Source organism: Microtus pennsylvanicus, chromosome 2, assembly GCF_037038515.1.
Source record: "Microtus pennsylvanicus isolate mMicPen1 chromosome 2, mMicPen1.hap1, whole genome shotgun sequence".
Taxonomy (NCBI): domain Eukaryota; kingdom Metazoa; phylum Chordata; class Mammalia; order Rodentia; family Cricetidae; genus Microtus; species Microtus pennsylvanicus.
This window is the reverse complement of record NC_134580.1, coordinates 151472865-151495722: the sequence shown is the minus strand read 5'-3', so window position 1 is coordinate 151495722 and position 22858 is coordinate 151472865. Positions and strand designations below refer to the sequence as shown.

Here is a 22858-nt window from a genome sequence, read left to right as displayed (position 1 = left end):
AAAGCAATTTTGGAGATGCCCTGAAGCACAGGGCAGATAGAACATTCTAGTGGGAAATCAGACGACTTGATAGGGTCCTCAAGTCAAGGCCTCAGGGAGAGGAGGAAGCAGAAAGCAGAGACTCCTCAGGCCAGGGGTTTTCTCTTATAGACCATGATAATTAAAAATGAATCTGTCTAATCTTGGAAGAAGTAAGTTTAATCAGTGAGTGACTTCCTTCCATGGCCCGTGAGGAAGCCACGTGCTCCGATACAGAGCTGACTTCAGGTGATCTGACCCCCAGGGAAGGTGACGGTGAGCGGGATGGGCTATGTCTGCTCTGTCTCTCTCCCAACTTCAATCCCACATCTTGTTGAGCCCCCCTGCCCCCCCCAACTTGGGCACAGACGTCTTTAAAGGACGCATTACAGAAGACGTGTGTGCATGAGGCGGGCAGAAGGGCAGGCGGGGAGAGGAGGCCTGCCAGAGTGGTCCTTGCCATGGCTTTGCCAGAGTGAGGCAAGGCCCCTTGAGGCCCCTGCGGGAGGCACTGACCCTTCTTGTGTAGAAACCAGCAGCCAAGCTGGGCACTTACTACCACCTGCTTGAGTCTGTACCTGAGCCAAGCCTCAGCCTCAAACATGAAGTCTGGGGCAGAGACCCGCTCCAACTCTCCTTCCCCAGTTCTTCAGCCTGGGAACAAAGTCATCTTCCTGCTCAAAAAGGACACGATGACTTTCCAGCTCTGGATCCTGAGGGAGTCTCTTTCTCCACCCAAACCAACAAGATGATTTGTTCCCTGACCTTGGCCTCCACCACAGAAGAAGCAAAGTGAGGATGCTCAGATAGCATCTCCAGGTGCAGATAGGGAGATGCTGTTGGTACCAGCATCACCACTGAAGGAAAGTGAGGATGCTCAGATAGCATCTCCAGGCACAGAGAGGGAGATGCTGTTGGTACCAGCATCACCACTGAAGGAAAGTGAGGATGCTCAGATAGCATCTCCAGGCACAGCTAAGGAGATGCTATTGGTACCAGCATCACTACTGAAGGAAAGTGAGGATGATAGATAGCATCTCCAGGCACAAAGAGGGAGATGCTGTTGGTACCAGCATCACCCCTGCTTCTTCCCACAGCTTGTGTCTGAATCTGAAAACCTGGGACCCAATCTTCCTAGGGGGTGTTGGGCCATGAAAAATTCAGTTGTTCCTCAGCTTAGAACGGTGCACATTCCCCAAAACTTGGCCCATGTTCACTCCAGTCATTCTTGTTTTCCCAGCACCTAACACGGGAACCAACATATGTTGAATGCTCAAGAAGTAAACTTTATATGGAAGGATGGATGTGTGGTAAGGATGGATGAGTAGATGGTGGGTTGGTGCGTAGGTAAATATACGGGCAGGTGTGTGGAAGGATTGGTGGGAGGAGCATGGGTGGAGAGGCAGGTGGATGGATGATAAGTAGATAGCTGGATGGGAAGAGGGTATGATAAGCAGTTATTTACCTGGATGGGCAGATGGATAGGTGAGTGACTGGATGGTGAGTGGATGGGAAGGTGTATGTAAGCGTGAGCGGATGAACAGACAGATGAGACATGAAGAGGGTAGATAAGGGGGTGTCTCTGAAGAGGGGCATCTGAAGGACTGGTGCTCTGAGTCTGACCGGGGTCACTCTTGTGTCTCAGCTCTTCCACAGAAGCCATGGGATGGGCAGCAGCTCCTGCTCTGGGGACTATAAACTGCAGCTATAGGCTCGGGTAGCCATCTCGGGGCAGGAGACTTTTGTGGCTCTCCTGAGGTTGCTTTGCCAGTCCTTTGGGCACACCACCCTGCTCCTCAAGACTCTTTGGGGGTTGGTTGGGGTTGGTAACCTTTGCCAGTGACAGGCTCAACCTCCTGTAATCCCCGCCTCTACGCAGATGGGGAGTAAGCAGCTTCAGGGCCAGGTTCTGTTAGTGTGGATACGCACATGGAGCCTCCTTCTGGAGAGGAGAGATGACCAGTCCTGAACAAACGGCCATCAGACCGAGGAACAGCAGGGTCAGCCTGCAATCAGCACAGAGCTGAAGCAAGAAGCCTCGGCAATTAATATGACGGCAGGGGGCAGAAACGGAGAACCCTGCCTTTGTTCTCAGATGATGGTCAGAGCGTTGGGCATTCAACACGTTGGCATTTAGCCACAGGCACACACAACACCCTGACAACACCTCTGATCTATCCACCTGATATGGTGGATGTCATTATAACCATGTCACAGCGGAGATCTCTTCATGCTGGGGAGAGACCTGAGTCCAGGGTGGCCTCAGTGGCTCACCCAAGGCTCCCAGAGGTCAAGTACTGGACCTGGCCCTCACAAAGCCCGGGGAACCAGGCAGAGTGTCTCTTGGCCATCACTTCAGAGAGAGGTAGGGACCTGGCTGTCCCCTCATGTCCAGTGCCGGTAGGGCAAGGGGGAGGCTGAGAACCCGCAGCCTCTCTTTTCTGACTGTTCCTCCTTTCTGTGCAGCTGTTGTCTTAGAGGCTCTCAGAGAGACAGCATGTTGAGTTAAAGCTCACTCTGGCCTGCAAGTGCGGGGGTCGGGCCTGACCGTCATGTTTTGATGATTCTGTTGAGTAAATCTGTCTGATCTGGTAGGTGCCAGGGTCCTCCTGTGCTTAGGACCCTGTGGCCAGACAGAAGTGAGCCTTGCTGCTGACACCCTACCAGGGTGGAAGGCTGTGGAAGGTGGACAATCTGTTGACTACCCACTATTGCTATGTTCCATATATGGATACTTACATGGTAAGAGGCTCTTTCCTCTCGGTCCATGGGCCGGGTGACATACATGCGGCCAGACATGGAGTCAATGCTGAAGACCTCCATAGGGGGCTGGTCGGCTCCCACACCCGTGATGCTGTACCGGATGGGAATGTCATTGTCCTTGTCAGATCTGATCTGAAAGACACAAGGATGGAGTCATGAGCCTGCTGCAGGGGTGGGGCTGACACACTCATCCTGATGCCTTGCGGGCCCGACGCCTGGCCACACTCTTAGAGCAGCACGGATACAGCTGTAACGGCTTAGCGATATCGCTCTCATATAGAACACACTTGTCTCTTCCCCAACAAAGCAGCCAGTCACTCTGCCCTAAGAACGTCACTTCCCTATGGTGGTCAACCGTAGCCCAGAGGAAAAGAGCTGATCCAGTCTGAACAGGTTTTAGGTGTATGTACAATAAGGTAACCCGTGTCCTAGTGTGATCTTTTAGAGAAAAATTCCTATTTACCATCTAATGCCTATGCATATGATGAAAATATTCCATGTTTGCATAAAAGGCTAAAGTTTCCATATGTCAGTCAAAAGCTTATCAGAGCAGAAACCACTCATACCCCACCCTACAACCAACCAATGTTTCTTCCTCAAGGACCCAAAGAGTCTCCAGGAATACACGGACTCCTGAGCACCCTGGCTCACACCTGCCACTCCCTGCCTATGTCTACCTTGCACTTTCTCTTCTGAATAAAAGTCCTTGCTACTTTGGTATTCATGTATGGTTCCTCAATCCTTTGAAGATGCCAAGAATTGGAGATACAATGGGCTCAGACAGCAACCACTGATAGCAGAAGGGCAATCAGTGGGCAGGGGGTTACCGAGTGCTACCAACTGATGTGGGATTCCCCTCTGTATTCTATGAATATGTTTTATTACCATTGGTTATTAAAGAAGCTGTTTTGGCCAATGGCTTAGTAGAGTAAATCCAGGCAGGAAATCCAAACAGAGACAGAGAGATGCCATATAGCTGCCGAAGGAGAAAGATGCCAGCTGCCAGCCAGAACCTTACTGGTAGGCTACAACGTCATATAGTGATTCACAGATTAATAGAAATGGGTTAATTTAAAATGTAAGAGTTAGAAATACATAAGCTATTGGCAAACAGTGTTGTAATTAATATAGTTGCTGTGTGATTCTTTGGGTCTGGGCGGTTGGGAAATGAATGAGCAGTCTCTGGTTACAACCAACCTCATGTCCAGGGGCAGGGGCACATCAGGTAACAGGGAGGTACAAGGTACAACATTTCAAGATTTATTATTATTATTATTTTGAGGCAGGAGTTCAGGTAGCTCAGGTGAGTTCAAATCTGCTATGTAACTGAGAATGATTTTGAATTCTTGATCCTCCTCTGCCTCTTAGGTCCTGGAATGAAAGGCATGAGTTGTTAAGTCTAGTTTATACAGTGCTGAGAACTGAACCCATGGCTTCATGTATGTTAGGCAAACACTGCACAAACTGATCTACATCCCCAGCCTTCAATATTTTAAGTTCCGTGCCAAGCTGTGATGTAGTATGAAATTGAATTGAATGAAATTTATTGTAGAATAAGACTGATATTTTTGTTTCCTGGCTGCCCAGACCCGAATAATCACACAGAAACTGTATTAATTACAACACTGTTTAGCCTAGTAGCTCAGGTTTCTTATTAACTAACTTTTAGATCTTAAATTAACCCATTTCTATTAATCTGTGTATTGCCACAAGGCTGTGGATTACCAGGTAAGGTTCTGTTCTAACGTCTTTCTCCTTTGGCAGCTACATGGCATCTCTCTGACTCTGCCTAGTCTCTCTCTATCTTCCAGCCTGGCTATATTATGCTAAGCCATTGGCTGAAATAGCTTTATTATTAACCAATGGTAATAAAACATATTCACAGCATACAGAGGGGAATCCCATATCATTGCAAACAGAGTCCACCCGAGAAAAATGCTGCTACTAAGAAGCTATGCTAAGAAGCTAAGAAGAACTCCGTTCTTTTGTGTCTAGAATTCCTTCCTAAAATTTCTCAGGTTTTATGTTGATGTAGCTGCCCCACACTGGGCACCATTTTGTTGGCATACAAAAAAGTTCCACAATAGCTCAAAATGGAGTATAACAAAGGTTTATTTATCTGGGGATAAACTTACAAAAAGAAGAGGGATCTACAGTTCTCTGTGTGTGCTGGGAACTGGAATCAAATCCAGCAGCCAAGAGAACCACACATGCATTTCATCTGCATTTATAGTGCACAAAGTGGGCTGGTATCCCAAAGGCCATTAGCTGAAGGACTTCCCACAGCAACTTATGCCCTGGCAATGCTGAAGCATGCGTGGGCAGTCCGTATATGATGGTTCTGTTACACTTGTCCATATTGGGTTTCATGATCTAAGTTGATGAGGATGACTGACCAGGTCTCTTCCTCAAGAGGGCGCCAGATCTCATTACAGAGAGTTTGGATTAATGGCCTTGGAAGAGATTTCATGACTGCCTAGTATTGCCTGTGTTATGTGGCTATTAGTGGTCACTCTTAGGTAGATCTGCAATGAGAAGGAGCAATAGAGTAAAGAAAAAAAATGCAAAATGCACAATTGAAGAGAAAAAGAGCACCAGGAAGTGAAATGTAGAAGACAGAGTTCCAGTGCTCAAGGAGATAAAACGTTTAAAGAAAAGACTGGTCAATGCTAAATGGAGAAAAGGGAGTGGTGACCTCAGGGCACAACCCCACACAGCTAAGCTTCCAACTTGTTAAAAGGCTTTAAAGGACAGTGAAAGGAGCCATCAACAACCAGGGGGCAAGTTCCAGCTCCAGAAGGCAGCCGAACTTGACAACTTCGGCCAAGTGGTTCTGGCTCTAGAGTTGTGAACACAAGAGAGGGGTTGAGGGGTCTCCCACCAAAGCTCAGGAGAGTCACTGAGGCCAATCATGCATCAGGGGTGTCCCTGCATGGGAGCTCAGGGAGGCTATTGTGTGATGCTGTGAAGGTGAAGCCGGGATTGTTGGAGATGCCAGGGTGGTGTGATCCCTGCCAAAGAGAACTGCACACCATATGTGGAGCCAGCCCAAGAGAGAGAGCAAAACTGATAGGAGTTGGACATGTGAGGATTGCGTTGACATTAGACTTGGAGATGCGGAGTTTGGAGTCTGCCCAGCTGGTTTTCGCTCTTGCTTTGGTCCAGTATTTCCTTACAATGCTCCGTTTCCTCCCTTTTGGAATGGTAATGTATATTCTGTGCCATTGGAAGTGTGATCTGCTTTTTGATTTTGTTTTTACTGGAGTTACAGTTGTAGGGACCCAGGACAGCTTGGTACACAACTGCCAAGACAGGCCCTATAGACCAACAGGAGGGCCTAAGTCTCAGTTTATCCTAAGACAGGATCGCCTGCCAGTACACACCCATCGCTTTTCACCAGGACCCCCCTAGACAAATGTCAGCCAATTAGGGGTTCTGAACCTTAGAAATGCCTCACCCCAACCTCTGCTGTTATAAAAACCCCACCTCAATTGAGCTTGGGGCTCTCCAATGGTGTCAATATATTGATCACACGGAGAGTCCGAGTTTGTGAACTTGTGTAAGAATACAGGCTCTTTGCTTTTACATATGGGACTCGGTCTCTTTGTTGGTGTATGGGGGACTCCATAGATCTGGGTATGAGAACAGATAAGAGACAGCCTTGGGTCTCACAGACTTGGAACTTTGGACTTTAAAACAGTGTTGAGACTATGGGGACCTTTGAAGTTGGGCTGAATGCACGTTGTAGTTTGATATGGCTAGAATCATATGGGGACCACGGAATAAAATGTGGTGTTTTGAACAAGAATGGCTCCCATAGGCCCATATATTTGAACACCTGGTTACTAGGAAGAGGAACTGTTTGAAAGGATTAGAAGGATTAAAAGGTGTGGCCTTGTTAGAGGAAGTGTGTCACTTTGAGGCTTTGAGGTTCCAAAAGCAAGCTTTTTCAGGGGTGGAGTCTGGACTGAGGCACCTCCAGGGAAGGGACCCACTGTTTGGCACCCTGAGGGTGGGGTTCAGAACAGTCCTGAAAATGCTTTTCTCAGATTAAACCTGGATTTATTAATTCGGTTTGATTGTCTTATTACATTCCTGGCGGTGAAATTCCCTCCCATTAGCCAGGGATTTTAAACTTAACAGTCATGTCTTTAGTGATGCTGGCCTAGAAGCACGGATAAAGGGGAGCCCTCTGGTGCCAGTGAGTGGCGTGTGTCTCTAGTCGCCCAGGACAGATGCTGCTGCTTAGCCTGTGGCTACTGCTCTATCCTTCTGGCTACAGGAGCATTTAGTTACAGTTGTGCTGTAAAGAACCCACCACACAGTTAAGGTTTTTCTGCTTCTTTGTTTGTTTTTGTTTTTAAGGAAATTTATTGTGTTTTGGTCATCTTCTGGGCCACTCAAAAGCGCTTTCTGAAACACAGCAGCCGTGAGCCACTGAGCCCTGTGGCCAGGGGCTCTTTGCACAGACCTTGGACGCTCTGATTCTTTCATAGTTTACCTTGTGGAGAAGAAATACTGTGTGAAGGAAGCTGGCAGGCCAGGGGAGAGCACTTCCCTGTGATTTGTGTCTGGAGAATGAGGAAAGCATTGCATAGCTGCGGAGTGGGGAGTGGGAGCTCAGACAGCCCTTCCACCCGCTCCCTGCTGAGGAGCCATGGGCTCCTTTGTGTTTGTTATTAGAGGACAAAACAGATGGCAAAAGACTGGTTTAAAATGATGTCTGCATTAAAATAATGTACGATGCCGCGCCGGAGTCTGTGTTCACCTGGGGATGGTTGTAGCCGGCCGCTCTGTCCTCAGGAAAGGATGGAAGCAGAGGGGAGGCTCCAGGTCCTCCCACATCAAGTATTTGCCTTGCTCAAATGAACTTGAAGCTGGAAAGATTCACCATGTGGCTTCCAGTTGCTGACACCTGGGGTTATTCCCAGTGTATTCAAGTGAGGAAGCAATGGGGGCAGAATCACATCTGGATTCCAGATGTGTGTATAAGAGGGCGGGGGAGAGGGAGGGAAGAAGGGACAGAGGAAGGACCATTCAGAAAAGGCCCTCAGTCTAGGGTGAGGTGTGCCTGGCACATGGTGTGCCAGGCCCTATGGTGACAGCAGGAGGACACAGTCACCTGTCAGGGGACAGGAGATGTTCCACAAGGTGACACCCCATAGTTATAAATCTGGACAAAGGCTGTCGGTGAGGATGTGGGGAGCAAGGGACAAGAATAGCTCAGAGAACATCACACCCAAACTGGGCTCATTTGTTCTCATCCACAGCTAGTTACGGATACAGACACACTACACATAGATGCAGAAACATAATATGCATACACGTCACACAATACACACATAGAACCACACATATGCAAACACGCATGCTCAAACACACACACAGTAAGAAGATCTATGCAGACACATCAAAACATGGAAGTTCATACGGGCCTCCATACCCACACACTGGCCTCTTCTCTGGGCACTGGCCTCTGAAGGAGTTGACTATTCCATGGCTAATGGCTGTCACTCATAGGCCTCTCTGGTCCCTGCCCTGGCATTTCGAAAGCGGCTCAGATAATCCTCAGGATCAAGCCTGTCCAGCAGGCCAAGGATCTCTGGTGAAGTGTTTCTGTGCTTTCTCCTTGTGCCATATTAAATCCAGAGATTTTCCCAGGAGGACAGGTTGCAATTTCTCATTTTTGTTCCCTGCTGGGAGTCTGCATGGCCTGCAGCAAGTAGCTCCTGCTACTTCTTCTTCGAGTGAAGGGCTCCGAGTCGTGACAGCCGTGCCTCCCCCGTCCCTCTGCCCACGTGCCAGGATGGAGACGGGTGGATTTATTCTTGGCCGTGACTGCAGCCAGTAAGATGGTAGCTGGCCAAGAAAGGCAATTTCCTTTTAAAACCCGTCTCTTACTGAAGCCCAGAGGTAAGAAGATGTTTGCATCTAAACACATTCACAGCTTTCTGTGGTTTCAGCCGTGTGCACATAAAACTCAAATGTTCTTGGTGCCTGATCTTGATCCCACAGCTGACAGAGAGTCAGGTTTTCTTGGTCTTCTGCCTTTCCCAGATGGCCCTGCCCCCAAGTTCTCCCGCCTTGCCTCACTGGCATCCAGCATCAATGATGCTTCACACAGCTTGCTGGGCCTTGGGAATCTGATAGGGCAGCCTGTACCCAAAGTCGCACATCTGGACCAGGAAGGTGTATGCAGCAGGCGCCTCATAATTACTAGATGAGCAAATGAAACCTGACGTCACAGTCCAAGGGTAGGGCAGACAGAGACGGTCAGGTAATTCGCCATTCTGTAGGGAAGCTGTGGCTGACAAAGCCCTTACAAAGACTTTTCCCCCAGAACAACTGGCCATCCTGTGGTCCAGAGGATGGGGAATGGGCAGACTATAGAGAGATAGGGAGAGAAAGTCTATACAGCCTGAGGCTTCGTGAGGTCAGAGTGAGGCTGGGGCCTCTGTGAACCATTATTGCATGGAGAACAAAGACGGAATGCGGGAGTGGAGGGGGAAACACAACACACGGGCCCTAGCACACGGGACACAGCTCACGGGACACAGCACACGGACACAGCTCACGGGACACAGCACACGGACACAGCTCACGGGACACAGCACACGGGACACAGCACACGGGACACAGCACACGGGCCCTAGAACACGAGACACAGCACACGGGACACAGCACACGGGACACAGCTCACGGGACACAGCTCACGGGACACAGCACACGGGACACAGCACACGGGACACAGCACACGGGCCCTAGCACACGGGACACAGCACACGGGACACAGCACACGGGACACAGCTCACGGGACACAGCACACGGGACACAGCACACGGGCCCTAGCACACGGGACACAGCACACGAGACACAGCACACGGGACACAGCTCACGGGACACAGCTCACGGGACAAAGCACACGGGACACAGCACACGGGACACAGCACTCGGGATACAGCTCATGGGACACAGCTCACGGGACACAGCTCACGGGCCCCAGCACATGGGCCCCAGCACACGGGCCCCAGCACACGGGCCCCAGCACACGGGCCCCAGCACACGGGCCCCAGCACACGGGACACAGCACACGGGACACAGCTCACGGGACACAGCTCACGGGACACAGCTCACGGGACACAGCTCACGGGACACAGCACATGGGCCCCAGCACACGGGACACAGCACACGGGACACAGCACACGGGACACAGCACACGGGACACAGCTCACGGGACACAGTTCACGGGACACAGCACATGGGCCCCAGCACATGGGACACAGCACATGGGACACAGCATACGGGCCCTAGCACACGGGACACAGCACACGGGACACAGCACACGAGACACAGCACACGGGACACAGCTCACGGGACACAGCTCACGGGACACAGCTCACGGGACACAGCTCACGGGACACAGAACACGGGACACAGCACACGGGACACAGCACACGGGACACAGCACACGGGCCCTAGCACACGGGACACAGCTCACGGGACACAGCACACGGGCCCTAGCACACGGGACACAGCTCACGGGACACAGCTCACGGGACACAGCACACGGGACACAGCACACGGGACACAGCACACGGGACACAGCACACGGGACACAGCTCACGGGACACAGCTCACGGGACACAGCTCACGGGACACAGCTCACGGGACACAGCACACGGGACACAGCTCACGGGACACAGCTCACGGGACACAGCACACGGGACACAGCACACGGGACACAGCACACGGGCCCTAGCACACGGGACACAGCACACGGGACACAGCTCACGGGAGCATGGTCTGGAGACTGTTTGGGACCCATAGCTGAAGACGGAAGTACATGCACTGTGGGTACCCCACTCTTGTTCAGTCACTGCCCCAGCAGCTTCCCTCAAATCTAGTGCTATCTCAGGGCTCAGTCCAGTTTGGATCACACCTTCCTACTTAATGTGTCCACATCAGGATGCAGCAGCCTGGTCATCTGCTCTAACACCAGCTCGGTGACCCACCCTGACGGGCAGCTAGCTTCAGCCCTTCAGAAGTTCTCAAAAGAGACCCACAGCCAAACAGGCCAAGCTAGGGAATCCTGCTGAAGAGAGGGAGGAGGATTGTGGGAGCCAGAGGGGTCTAGGACCTCACAAGAAAACCCACAGAGTCAACTAACCTGGGCTCATGGGAGCTCACAGAGACTGAACTGACAGTCAGGGAACCTGCATGGGACTGACCTAGGCCCTCTACATGTATGTTACAGTTGCGTAGCTTGGTCTTCCTGTGGAACTCCTAACAGTGGGAGCTGGGGCTGTCTCTGACTCTTTTGGCGGCTTTGGGTATCCTATTCCCCATACTGGGTTGTCTTGTCCAGCTTTAATACAAGGGAGGTACTTAGTCTTACTGCAATTTGACATGCCATGTTGTTGATATCCATGGGAGGCCTGCCCTTTTCTGAGTAGAAATAGAGGAGGAGTGGATTGGGGTGGAGGGGAGGCAGAGGGGAGGTGGTGGGAAGGACTGGGAGGCAAGGAGGGAGGGGAAATTATGGTTGGACTGTAAAATAAATATTTTAAAAAAGTCCTCAAAAAACCATTAGAATATTCCAGAATGCCAGGCTTTCAGGTCATCATCTAACCTGCACTGTATATGTGGCCACTGAGGGCAAAGACTTCATGTGTGACAAGGACCTAGGGCAGAGTTCCCAGGTCCTGCTTAGCGGTCACATTAACTTTGTTTATTTATGGTGTTAGGGACAGATCCCAAGGCACTGGACACGAAAGGGGTCTACTCAAGTTACAGCCATTGCCCATGTACACAAACCTCTATAGCAGAAAGGACCCAGAACCCTACACCTAGACGAGAAGACTGAACTAGCTCTTCATCGCACAGGGTTACTTCTCTCCACCAGAGACTCAAGCGATAGCCACCACTCTCTCTAGCCAGTTCCGCAGATGTGGGTCCTGGACATTCAGGTAATGGTCTGTCAAAGCCCGATTTTGTCTTTGCTTCATTAAAATGAGGCAGAGTTTTCATTTTAATTGTTTTGGGGAGTGATTGTGAAATCGCAGCCCTATTTATGTGAGACCCCCAGAGCCTTCTGCAGCAGCTCACTGAAGAGCACTTTGCTGGTTGTGGAGTGCTCAGCCCTAAACAGACCATCTGCGTCACCTACGTCAGGGCTCAGCGAACCCTGCGGGAGAGGGGACAGAAGGAACATAGGAGCTGGAGGATGGGGAGAATGCTGTGAGATGCTGTTAGCAGGGGCGTTACATTCAAGACTTCCAGCCTTCAACATCTTATCAGGGATGGGGAGGAGCTCATGAGGCCACACCCCTCCCTGAGGGGCCCTTAGCACTTGATGGTTGCTGGGGGAGAGGGGTCATTTTCTTCAGAAGTCAATGTTAATTGCCTATGCTCTAGGGACTACCTTTCTTAGTTAGGGTCTCTACTGCTCTGACGAGACACCATGACCACGGTAACTCTTAAAAGGAAAACATTTAATTGGGGCTGACTTACAATTCAGAGGTTCAGTCCACTATCATCATGGTGGGAAGCATGGTAGAATGCAGGCAGACATGGTGCTGGAGAAGGAGTTCAGAGTTCTATATCTGAATCCTCCAGCAGCAAGAAGAGACCGCCACAGTGGGTGTAGCTTGAACATCTGAGACCTCAACGCTCACCTTCACAGTGACACACTTCTCCCAACAAGGCCACACCCACTCCAACAAGGCCACACACTTCTTAATAGGGCCTTTCCTTCTGAACCTATGGGGGCCGTTTTTATTTAAACCACCACATTGCTCTACTCACACTCATGCAAGACTACTGAGTCACAAAAAGGATCACAAAAAAACCAACAATTTAACTAACTAACCATGCAACTAACCATCCAGCTAACCAACCAACTAACCAGCCAGTTAACCAAACAACTAACCAGTCAACTAACCAGCTAACCAATCAGCCAACTAACCAGAGAACTAACCAACCAACTAATCAACCAACTAACCAGCGAACTAACCAACCAACCAATCAGCCAGCTAACCATCCAACTAACCAGCCAACTAATTAGTCAACTAACCAGCCAACTAAACAAAAAGACATGCAAGGAAGATGGGGACTTGTAGAGAAGATGTTTGGTGGGAGGGGGATGAGAGAGTAATGGGGAGGGTGAAAATGACCAAAACACATCACAGACATGTATGAGATCGCCAAAGGAGAAACTTTGCAAGCGGCTGGACTCAGTTGGCTGTTAGAACTGCTCTTAGCAACCAAATGGCATAGACTGTGGGTCCCACCCTGCCCCCACTCTTCCTTGAGTTTTGAACATTACTGAAGAGATTTGAAGTGTTTCTTGTATTTCATGAAGTATTCCCCATGCACAATGAAATTGAGCCTTCACTTATTTTCACTTAGGTTCTTGTAGCAGAAAGCCCAGCATGTGACAGGAACAGGAGGGACCGGCATTCTGGGTAGAACACAGCAGCTATTGTGCACGCTGTTCACAGTTACTGAGTTTCATAAATCACGGGAAAAACCCTCAAAGTCATATGAATATTAATGAAAGCCATAAATATGTTCTCACAAAATTTTCTTGGTGGGGAAGAGGGAATGAGATGCTCCCAGAGATGCCCTTTAGGTTGTACCAAATTAATAAGGCCAGGCTCTCTTAATTTCTAGTGGGAGACTGGGCAGGCTTTATTAATGACAGTGAGATGTCAGTGTGGTCCTATGTGTGCCTGGTCTGCTGGTACACAGAGGCCCAGTCATCTTTGGGTTATTGTCATTCCCCTACTGGGAGACAAAGTGCCCTGCCCTCCCTAGCTAGTAGTACTGTAGGACAATGGCCTTGTACTCTATAAAGATTTGTCACTTGTATTGGTTTAATACTGATTGGCCAGTAGCCAGGCAGGAAGTATAGGAGTGGTGACCAGAATAGGAAAATTCTGGGAAGAGGAAAGGCTCCATCTGCAGTCATCACCCAGACACAGAGGAAGCAAGATGAGAATGCCTCACTGATAAAAGCTGCCAAGCCACGCGGCTAACACAGACAAGAATTATGGGTTAAATTAAGATGTAAAAGTTAGTTAATAATAAGCCTGAGCTAATAGGCCAACCAGTTTATAACTAATGTAGGCCTCTGTGTGCTTCTTCGGGACTGAATGGCTGCGGGACTGGGCAGGACAGTGGGAACACGGGATGGCTTCCGCATCATTCCTCAGCCACCACCCATCTTGTTATTTTGAGACATGGTTTCTCACTGGCTTGGAGTTGACTGAGCTGGCTAGGTTTGCCTGGCCAGTTAGCTCCAGGGATCCACTGTTTCTTCCTTACCAGCACTGAGATTACAAGCACATTCTACTATACTGGCTGTGTGGGTTCTGAGGATCAAGCTCATGTGTTTATGTTCACAAGGCTTTCCTTTAGTCTTAGGGCATACACAGGCATACACATAAATCCTCATGACTTGAATCATTCAAATATTGCCTGCTGTGTGGTTGGGTCAGGACTTGCTGGTCCTTTGCCTTTAGTTTTCAGGAGTGCCTTCTAAAGATACAATTTTAAAAACAACTTGATAAGCAAAAAACAAAGCATTAAAGCTGAACTCAGCAAGTATATTTAGCATATTTTACTCTGGCTCCCCAGTGCTGGGTGTGTCCTCCCACAAGTAGCATCTGTCTGTCTGTCTATTTGAAGACACACAGGTAGAGGCCATCCCACTTCTTAGATAATTAGTAGTAGTTATGCATTCTTCTATTTTGCTTGTGTTGTGTGTGCGTGGGTACACATGTATGTGCATGCCCATGGAGGCTAGAGACTGACATTGGGTGTATTCTTTAATCTACCTTATTTTTTGAGACGGTCTGTTACTGAGCTGAGATTCAATGACTTAGCTAGTCTGGTCAGCCAGCAAATTGAAGTAGCCTACCAAGCTGTCTGTAGCTCTCCAGCTCTGGGACCAGGGCACATGCTACCATGCTTGACTTTGTATGTCACTGCTAGGACCTGAACTCAGGTCTTCACACTTGCCCAGAAGCAAGCATTTTTACCAACAAAGCCATCTCCCCAGCTCCCTTTGCACCACCGTGACTCTGTGAGTGCAGGATTACAGGTGTGAACCACCGTGACTCTACTCTGAGTGTTAGATTACAGGTGTGAACCACCATGACTGAGTGCAGAATTACAGGTGTGACTCACTGTGACTCTACTCTGAGTGTTAGATTACAGGTGTGAACCACCGTGACTCTGAGTGCAGGATTACAGGTGTGAACCACCGTGACTCTGTGAGTGCAGGATTACAGGTGTGCACCACCGTGACTCTACTCTGAGTGTTAGATTACAGGTGTGAACCACCATGACTGAGTGCAGAATTACAGGTGTGACTCACTGTGACTCTACTCTGAGTGTTAGATTACAGGTGTGAACCACCGTGACTCTACTCTGAGTGCAGGATTACAGGTGTGCACCACCGTGACTCTGTGAGTGCAGGATTACAGGTGTGAACCACCGTGACTCTACTCTGTGAGTGCAGGATTACAGGTGTGAACCACCGTGACTCTACTCTGTGAGTGCAGGATTACAGGTGTGAACCACCGTGACTCTACTCTGAGTGCAGGATTACAGGTGTGCACCACCGTGACTCTACTCTGTGAGTGCAGGATTACAGGTGTGAACCACCGTGACTCTACTCTGTGAGTGCAGGATTACAGGTGTGAACCACCGTGACTCTACTCTGTGAGTGCAGGATTACAGGTGTGAACCACCGTGACTCTACTCTGAGTGCAGGATTACAGGTGTGCACCACCGTGACTCTGTGAGTGCAGGATTACAGGTGTGAACCATCATGACTCTATTCTGTGAGTGCAGGATTACAGGTGTGCACCACCGTGACTCTACTCTGAGTGTTAGATTACAGGTGTGAACCACCATGACTCTGAGTGCAGAATTACAGGTGTGACTCACTGTGACTCTGTGAGTGCAGGATTACAGGTGTGAACCATCATGACTCTATTCTGTGAGTGCAGGATTACAGGTGTGCACCACCGTGACTCTTTGAGTATAGGATTACAGGTGTGCACCACCGTGAATCCCAGTCTTCCTTTGTGGACTAATGGGGACAGCACTGTTGCTGTGAAATAATGTTCTTGTCCACTGTAAAGATTTGTCACTCATAATGGTTTAATAAAATGCTGATTGGTCAGTAGCAAGGTAGGAAGTATAGGTGGAATGACCAGACTAGAAGAATTCTGGGAAGAGGAGTGACAGAGATGCAGTTACAAGCCAGATAGATACAGAGGAAGCAAGATGAGAACAACTTACTGAGAAAAGGCAATAAACCATGTGGTCAAACATAGATAAGAATTATGGGTTAATTTAAGTTGTAAGAGCTAATTAGTAATAATTCTGAGAAATAGGCCAAACATTTTATAAATAATATAAGCCTCTATGTGTTTCTTTGGGACTGAATGGCTGTGAGACCAGGTGGGACAGAAATTTCCCTCTACAAATGGCACCCAAAGTTTGGCAGCTGCGTCCACATAAACCCGAGAGAGCTTGGAAAGGGATTTTAGACACAAAAGGACAGAGCCAAGCATGGTAGCTTGGTAGCAGCATTTTCTTGGGTGGGCTCTGATTGCTAGAGGCAAGCAGAGGTGCAGCTCCTTTAAGAAAGGCTTCCTGACTCAGCATTAGCAGCAAAAACTGTGCGGCTCTTTTAAGAGGCCCTGCTACCAAACACTGAAATGGTGTTTATGAGAAGCTGGCAGCATGCTTCTTGATGGTGACGTGGACCTAGAAACTCCAGAGTTGTGGCAATGAACTTGGCTCCCACCAGTACCTCCACTATAAAGCTAAACTCTCAGGAAGCCAAGGCATGGTGTGGAGTCAGTCGTCAAAGCTGCCGCCTTAATCCTAGCCCCGCGGTTTAGCAGATTAAAGACTCATGTGGCCAGAAAAAGATACAGTAAAGACAGATTCAGATGAGAAAAAAAATCTCTAAATGGTTTACAGTGTGTCTAAAAATGTATATATATATATATATATAGGCTTGGGAGAGAAAAGTAAAAGGATAGAAAAGCCCTTAAAAAACTAGAGTAATAAAAAAAGCCACGTGAAGAGAATCTGGATAGTGTATCTTATTGTGTTGTCTTTGAATTGTTTGACTGCTGAGAAGGAGCAACAGCTGCTAAAAGACATTGGTTATAAATGCTGCTGGATTAAACCAACCTATATATTTTACAAATGCCTTGACGTCAAAATTTAAGTTAAAAATATTACTTTGGGAAAGAGGTTCTGCTTTTATTTCCACAGGAAATGAGAGGCCATGGATTCATTCTGGGTTAAGAAAAATCAGGCTTGATTGAGGAAGACCCCTTGAAAAATCTCTGATAGGAGCGGATGGTCCAGATGATCCAACATCTCAGAGTGCCTCTGTTGCAGTTTCCTCTGAATTCTGCATCCAGAACAGCTTCGAGGTGACTGGATGAGGTGGTCCAGCCTCACAGAATACTCCAATCAGGATTTAACTATAATTCTAAATTTTCTCCCCAAAGATTACCTGTGCCCCCAACCAGAATGAAGTAGCCTAGAAAGCTACACCTACATTCTGCCCCCCAAATGGATTATGGATGTTTGACTTGGTTTAGAGTGTTCATTACAAGTTGTTATGGGAATGGTTAAGAAAAAAGCTAAACAAAGGAGATTAGATTCAGGGTTCTTGTTTTGAAAAGAAAAAAAGGGGAAAAGCTGTGGGATAATGCTCTTGTATATTATTTAATAAAATGATGATTGGCCAGTAGCCAGGCAGGAAGTATAGGCAGGATGACCAGACTAGGAGGATTCTGGGAAGAGGAAAGGCAGAGACATAGTCATCAGCCAGATGTAGAGGAAGCAAGATGAGAATGCCTCACTGAGGATGGTAACAAGCCAGGTGGGTGAACATAGATAAGAATTATGGGTTAATTTAAGTTGTAAGAGCTAGTTAGTAATAAGCTAGAACAATAGATCAAACATTTTATGGTATAATACTGACTGCTGTGTGTTTATTTGGGACCAAACAGTTGTGGGACCGGGTGGAACAGAAACTTCCGTCTATACACTGTAGACAACATAGGCCTTGATTAAAGGATCCCCTTGTGTTAAATATCGGGTGATCTGTGACCTACATCTCTTCTTTGACACCAATTATGATTTCCTATGGAGAGCTTTTCTCCCCAGTTTTCCTGATGGTGAATTCCAGATAAACAGTCGAGGCCAGTATTAGAAGTACGAACATGGACACACAGCTTCTCCCCACAGCAGACAGTTTGACGCAGGGATGTAGGTGATGAGAGGCCTGTGACTCAGCAATGATGTTCTCCAGGGCCCCTCTGCTTTGAGGTCTCCCTTCCTCACTACCCTCATCTACACACTTCTGGTACTGGTATGGTGGGAAGGGGGAACGCCCTTTTGTATTCTTCTCCATCTTTGCAAAGCTCAGGAGCTGATGTGCATTTCCAGCCACCCCACCCATCCCACCCACCCAACAACCTGCCCCAGATAAAGACACACTGGGAATGCCTTTGAAAGATGACACAGGATAGGAGAACACTATGTCTCAGAGGGAAGTGGGCACAGTAGAGAGACATCATCCTAAAACTGTGGGGGACAGTGAGATGTTTTCCAGGGGAATACACTGCCTCCAACACCTGGTGGAAACCTCACAGGCGAAAAGAAAAGAAGCAGACACCCCTAACTATGGCCAAGGAAGCAATGTTCCTGGGTGACTCTGCTCCCTCCAGCCATTCCTTCTTGAGACTCAAGACGTTGCGAGTTCCCAGTTTCTGATAAAGCGTGTCTTTACACACGAGAGCTGCCCACCACATGCTTTCACAGCCTGGTATTTATAGACGAGGCAGTGCTGGGTGTGAAATGTACTTAGCAGAGAACGGCATCTTGTTTTCTATCGCATCAACACAGGCTGGCAACATTCTTAAGCCTCCAGATAACTCGGCTGACTCCAAGGGCAGAGAAATTCACTGGGTATACAAAGTGCACAAAGACATGGCAAAGATCAAAGGTTTCAGTCCTGAGTCTGCTATCAAACAGCTCTAGTTAAAGTCCTCATTTTGTCTCTTAGTAGAGAACTCTGGACACGTTTAACTTATGAATTCGTCACCTCTTCATTTATGAAGAGGGACTCGAGACAGCTCATGAGTAAAACTAGAGACAGCTCATGAGTAAACTATCAAGAGGGTTAAAGCAAAGATGTCTGCAGTGCGTGCAAAGAAGATGATCAAGGGACTGCGCTTGCAGCTAATCCCTCCTCTACGTCACATTCAGAGACGGCACTTGCAGCTCTCCCTCCTCTATGTCACATCACATGCGTGTTCATGTCGCTTTATCCACATTCATCATTAACCATCATTTTTTTTTTTTTTGGTTTTTCAAGACAGGGTTTCTCTGTAGCTTTGGTGCCTATCCTGGAACTAGCTCTTGTAGACCAGGTTGGCCCCAAACTCACAGAGATCTATCTGATGCTTCTGCCTCCCGAGTGCTGGGATTAAAGGCGTGCGCCACCACCGCCTGGTATGACCGTCATCTTCTTATTTACCTCATCACCATGATCTCCATCCACATGATCCCCAGTATCACTGCCATTGCCTGTGTGAGCATCTGCCATCTCCATCCACACTACCACCCACTCTTCTTTACCTACATCACCCCCACCCCCACACCACCCACGACACCATCAGTGTCACCACATTCCTATGTTATCTTCCTTACCACAGCCATAATCACCATCATTATTTATATCCACATCACCACCACCAGGATTACCTTCACCCACATCACCAACCCCATCATCACTATCAGTGCCATCACCAAGCCTGTGCCACCATCTTCCTTAACACCACCATTACCATATTTTAGCCATACCACATTGGTAATCTCTATCCTTATCATCACCATTATCATCACCGTTATTTCCATCCACATCACCAGTAGTACCACTGTCTCCATCACCACCTTCCTCACCACAACTGCCATCATCACCATCATCCGCATCCTTATCATCACCATGTCTCCATCAGTACCACTGCCTTATCACCTTCTTTCTCATCACCACCGTCATCTTGATCCACATCACCATCATCCGCATCCTTATCATCACCATGTCTCCATCAGTACCACTGCCTTATCACCTTCTTTCTCATCACCACTGCCATCTTGATCCACATCACCATCATCCCATCCTTATCATCACCATGTCTCCATCAGTACCACTGCCTTATCACCTTCTTTCTCATCACCACTGCCATCTTGATCCACATCACCATCATCCCATCCTTATCATCATCATGTCTCCATCAGCACCACTGCCTTATCACCTTCTTTCTCATCACCACTGCCATCTTGATCCACATCACCATCATCCGCATCCTTATCATCATCATGTCTCCATCAGCACCACTGCCTTATCACCTTCTTTCTCATCACCACCGTCATCTCCATCATTGCCCAAAGAGAGGAAGAAGAGATAGACAACCATTGTGTTACCTAGCCATGGTGGAAAGTTGATAAATCACAAAGGACATAGCCAGGCATGCCTGTGCAAGCACACAAAATTATTTTTTCAATATTTTTATAGCTCAGACTTGACATTTATTAAGACAGATCTGGGCACCGAATCTGATATCATCAGTGTCCAATGTCAAACCCCTGTGAGTAACTAAACCTTCCTTTTATTTTTGTATTCCTTGTGTGTGATGACCCGCAGGACATATTTCCCAGGACATGGATAGCAAATATGGCCATGAGGAGGCCATGCAGGTCAAAGGCCAGGATGTTCTTTTACAGCCCCCTGCTGGTGACCAGGCCCTTCACCTTGCTGGTCCACGAGATAACCTCTAACACAACTCTTTGGCCTCCCATTCTCGCTTTTATGAGACAACATGCAGACCTGGGTGGTGGTGGGGGGACAGGGGCCTGCACCTCAGAGGCTGGTGTGTGCTCTTATGGCACAGAAGGAGTCTAAGGGTAGCCCAGAGACCATCGGGTGGCGTCTGCTGGCTTCATTGTGGGCAGGTGTGGAGAGACCTCACGCATCTTCTGGAGCCCAGGAAGGCTCCACGCCTGCCAGCCTGTGGAGAAGCAATGGGCCTGGCAGGCAGTACCACAGACAGGCTGCCTTTGCTTCCTCTTCCGGACATGCTGATGGCCAATCAAGTCAGCTTTCAAAGACTGGATTTAGCTTAAGAATCTGCAGGAGTGGTTCTCTGAAAAACTGGGGCATCTGGCAAATCTGACTCAAGACAATTATCTGGGGGCACTGCAGAAGCAGCCCCTTTGAAGGACATACAAGTCCTACTTCTTTCTAATGTCTCACAAGCAGCTGGCATTGGCCCTTGAGCCTCAGCAGGAGGCCCCCACTCCAGCAACCTCAGCTCCACAGTGCCACCCACCCTGGCCTGATTCAGCAGAGGGATGCTGGTCTTGTAGGGACAGACTAGTATTGTCGGGCGCTGGCTGCCGTAGAACCCATCCTGCCTCACACGATTCCAGAGCCGTCTCCTCCTTTCCCTGTAACCATTTGGCTGACCAGGCTCTGGGATCTCAGGTCAGGGCTGGAGAAATGGCCTGGACATTTCCCCTCAAGTGTGTTCAGCCTGTGATGGATCCCAGACTTGGACAGGACAAAGAGGATGTGCATCTGACAACTGCAGACTGCAGGGTCCTTGGCAGGCACTGCCTGACCTCCTGCCCAGCTTGCCCCAGCATGGTGGCCTGTCTCCTTGGCTCACTCAAGCAGATGGACAGGCTGCCCTGGGGACACCCTTCTCTCTCCAGACAGCTCTGGCCTCTAGTGCACCTCCTCCTGATAGCCTGTCAGATGGTGCAGAGGCCCTTGTGACCCTGTCCCCCTCTTCCATGCTTGGGTTTCTATTTCTGATTCTTGCCAGCTGGCTGCAGTCCTTTAGAACACTTGTGGTTCATGAAAATGCTCTTTCTTATACTGAACTTGGGAGGAATAGCCAGCATGGGCATCCAGCCAAACTCAGAGGTCCCCAAATATCCACTGTGGGCTCCATGCTGTCATCAAGTCATCCTGGGGTGACATTTGGCAGGACCCCACAAGCTTATGTGTGGACCCTGGGCTGGGAAATACTAACACAGTCAGGGCGACAACCTTCCAGAAGGAGCAGGATGAATGGCTTGAGGTTTCCACAGGCCCAGGGCTTGGCCCCGTCCAGGGACGGTAGGTTTCTGTTGTTGGGCCATGGGTTCTCAGGCATATGGCCCAACCCTGTGCTGCTGTTTCTGTGAGGCCACATTTGACTGAGATCGGCATTCACACCTAATGAATGGAGTCACTGCCCTTCCCAGATATAGCATGGAGTGGGCCTCACCCAACCAACGGAAGCCTGGATAGGAAAGAAAGGTCTGCTTTCCCCAGTTGGGAGAGGATTCCTCAGGGTGGCCTACAGATCCATGCTGGGTCCTCTGCCTGCCCTGCAGCCACCCAAAACTACAAAGCTTGTAATAAGTCTCTGTAAGCTTGCGGGGTCTCTGCCACTTTTCTGAGGAGCTGGGACTCCTGCCCTTTTCCCCTAGTGAGGCTGGACTGCTGAGCAGGTGACATGTGACCTTTAACCTGCTCTGGTGGTGTTGTTTTCAACGATGCTGGGGGAGGGGTGAAAGGCTTTCTCTGTGTCTGAGGTCTGACCCAGGCCCTCATCAGTGGGGATAAGCAATGAGGTAGCTGACCACCCTGACAAACCCAGTGGCCTCTGGTGGGTCATGCTTGACAGAAGTTGACTTCTGGCTGAAAGGGTTCCTGTGTAACCCTCTGTGAATGAGGTGGGGTTTCAGGGAAGCTAGCTTCCAGTTCTTTCTGAGAGATGTGTTCACCAAGGCTGGAGCCCAGCACCCCAGTCCCCCCACTGTGTGGTGCACTAAGGAAGCCCCACTGAATACTCTGGAGACTGACAGTGTCTGCTGTGCACTGAGGAAGCCCCACTGAATACTCTGGATATTGACAGTGTCTGCTGTGCACTGAGGAAGCCCCACTGAATAATCTGGATATTGACGGTGTCTGCTGTGCACT

The 22858-nt window shown here is 49.0% G+C and overlaps 1 protein-coding gene across 2 annotated transcripts in view; it reads right to left on the bottom strand.

The window, feature by feature from the left end:
* Positions 1-22858, bottom strand: part of Cdh4 (cadherin 4) — a 490043-nt gene that overhangs the window by 58725 nt on the left and 408460 nt on the right. For both annotated transcript variants that reach the window (XM_075963292.1, XM_075963293.1), the window contains exon 5: positions 2758-2913. In XM_075963292.1, the coding sequence (XP_075819407.1) occupies positions 2758-2913 (156 nt within the window). The remainder of the gene's footprint in view (positions 1-2757; positions 2914-22858) is intronic.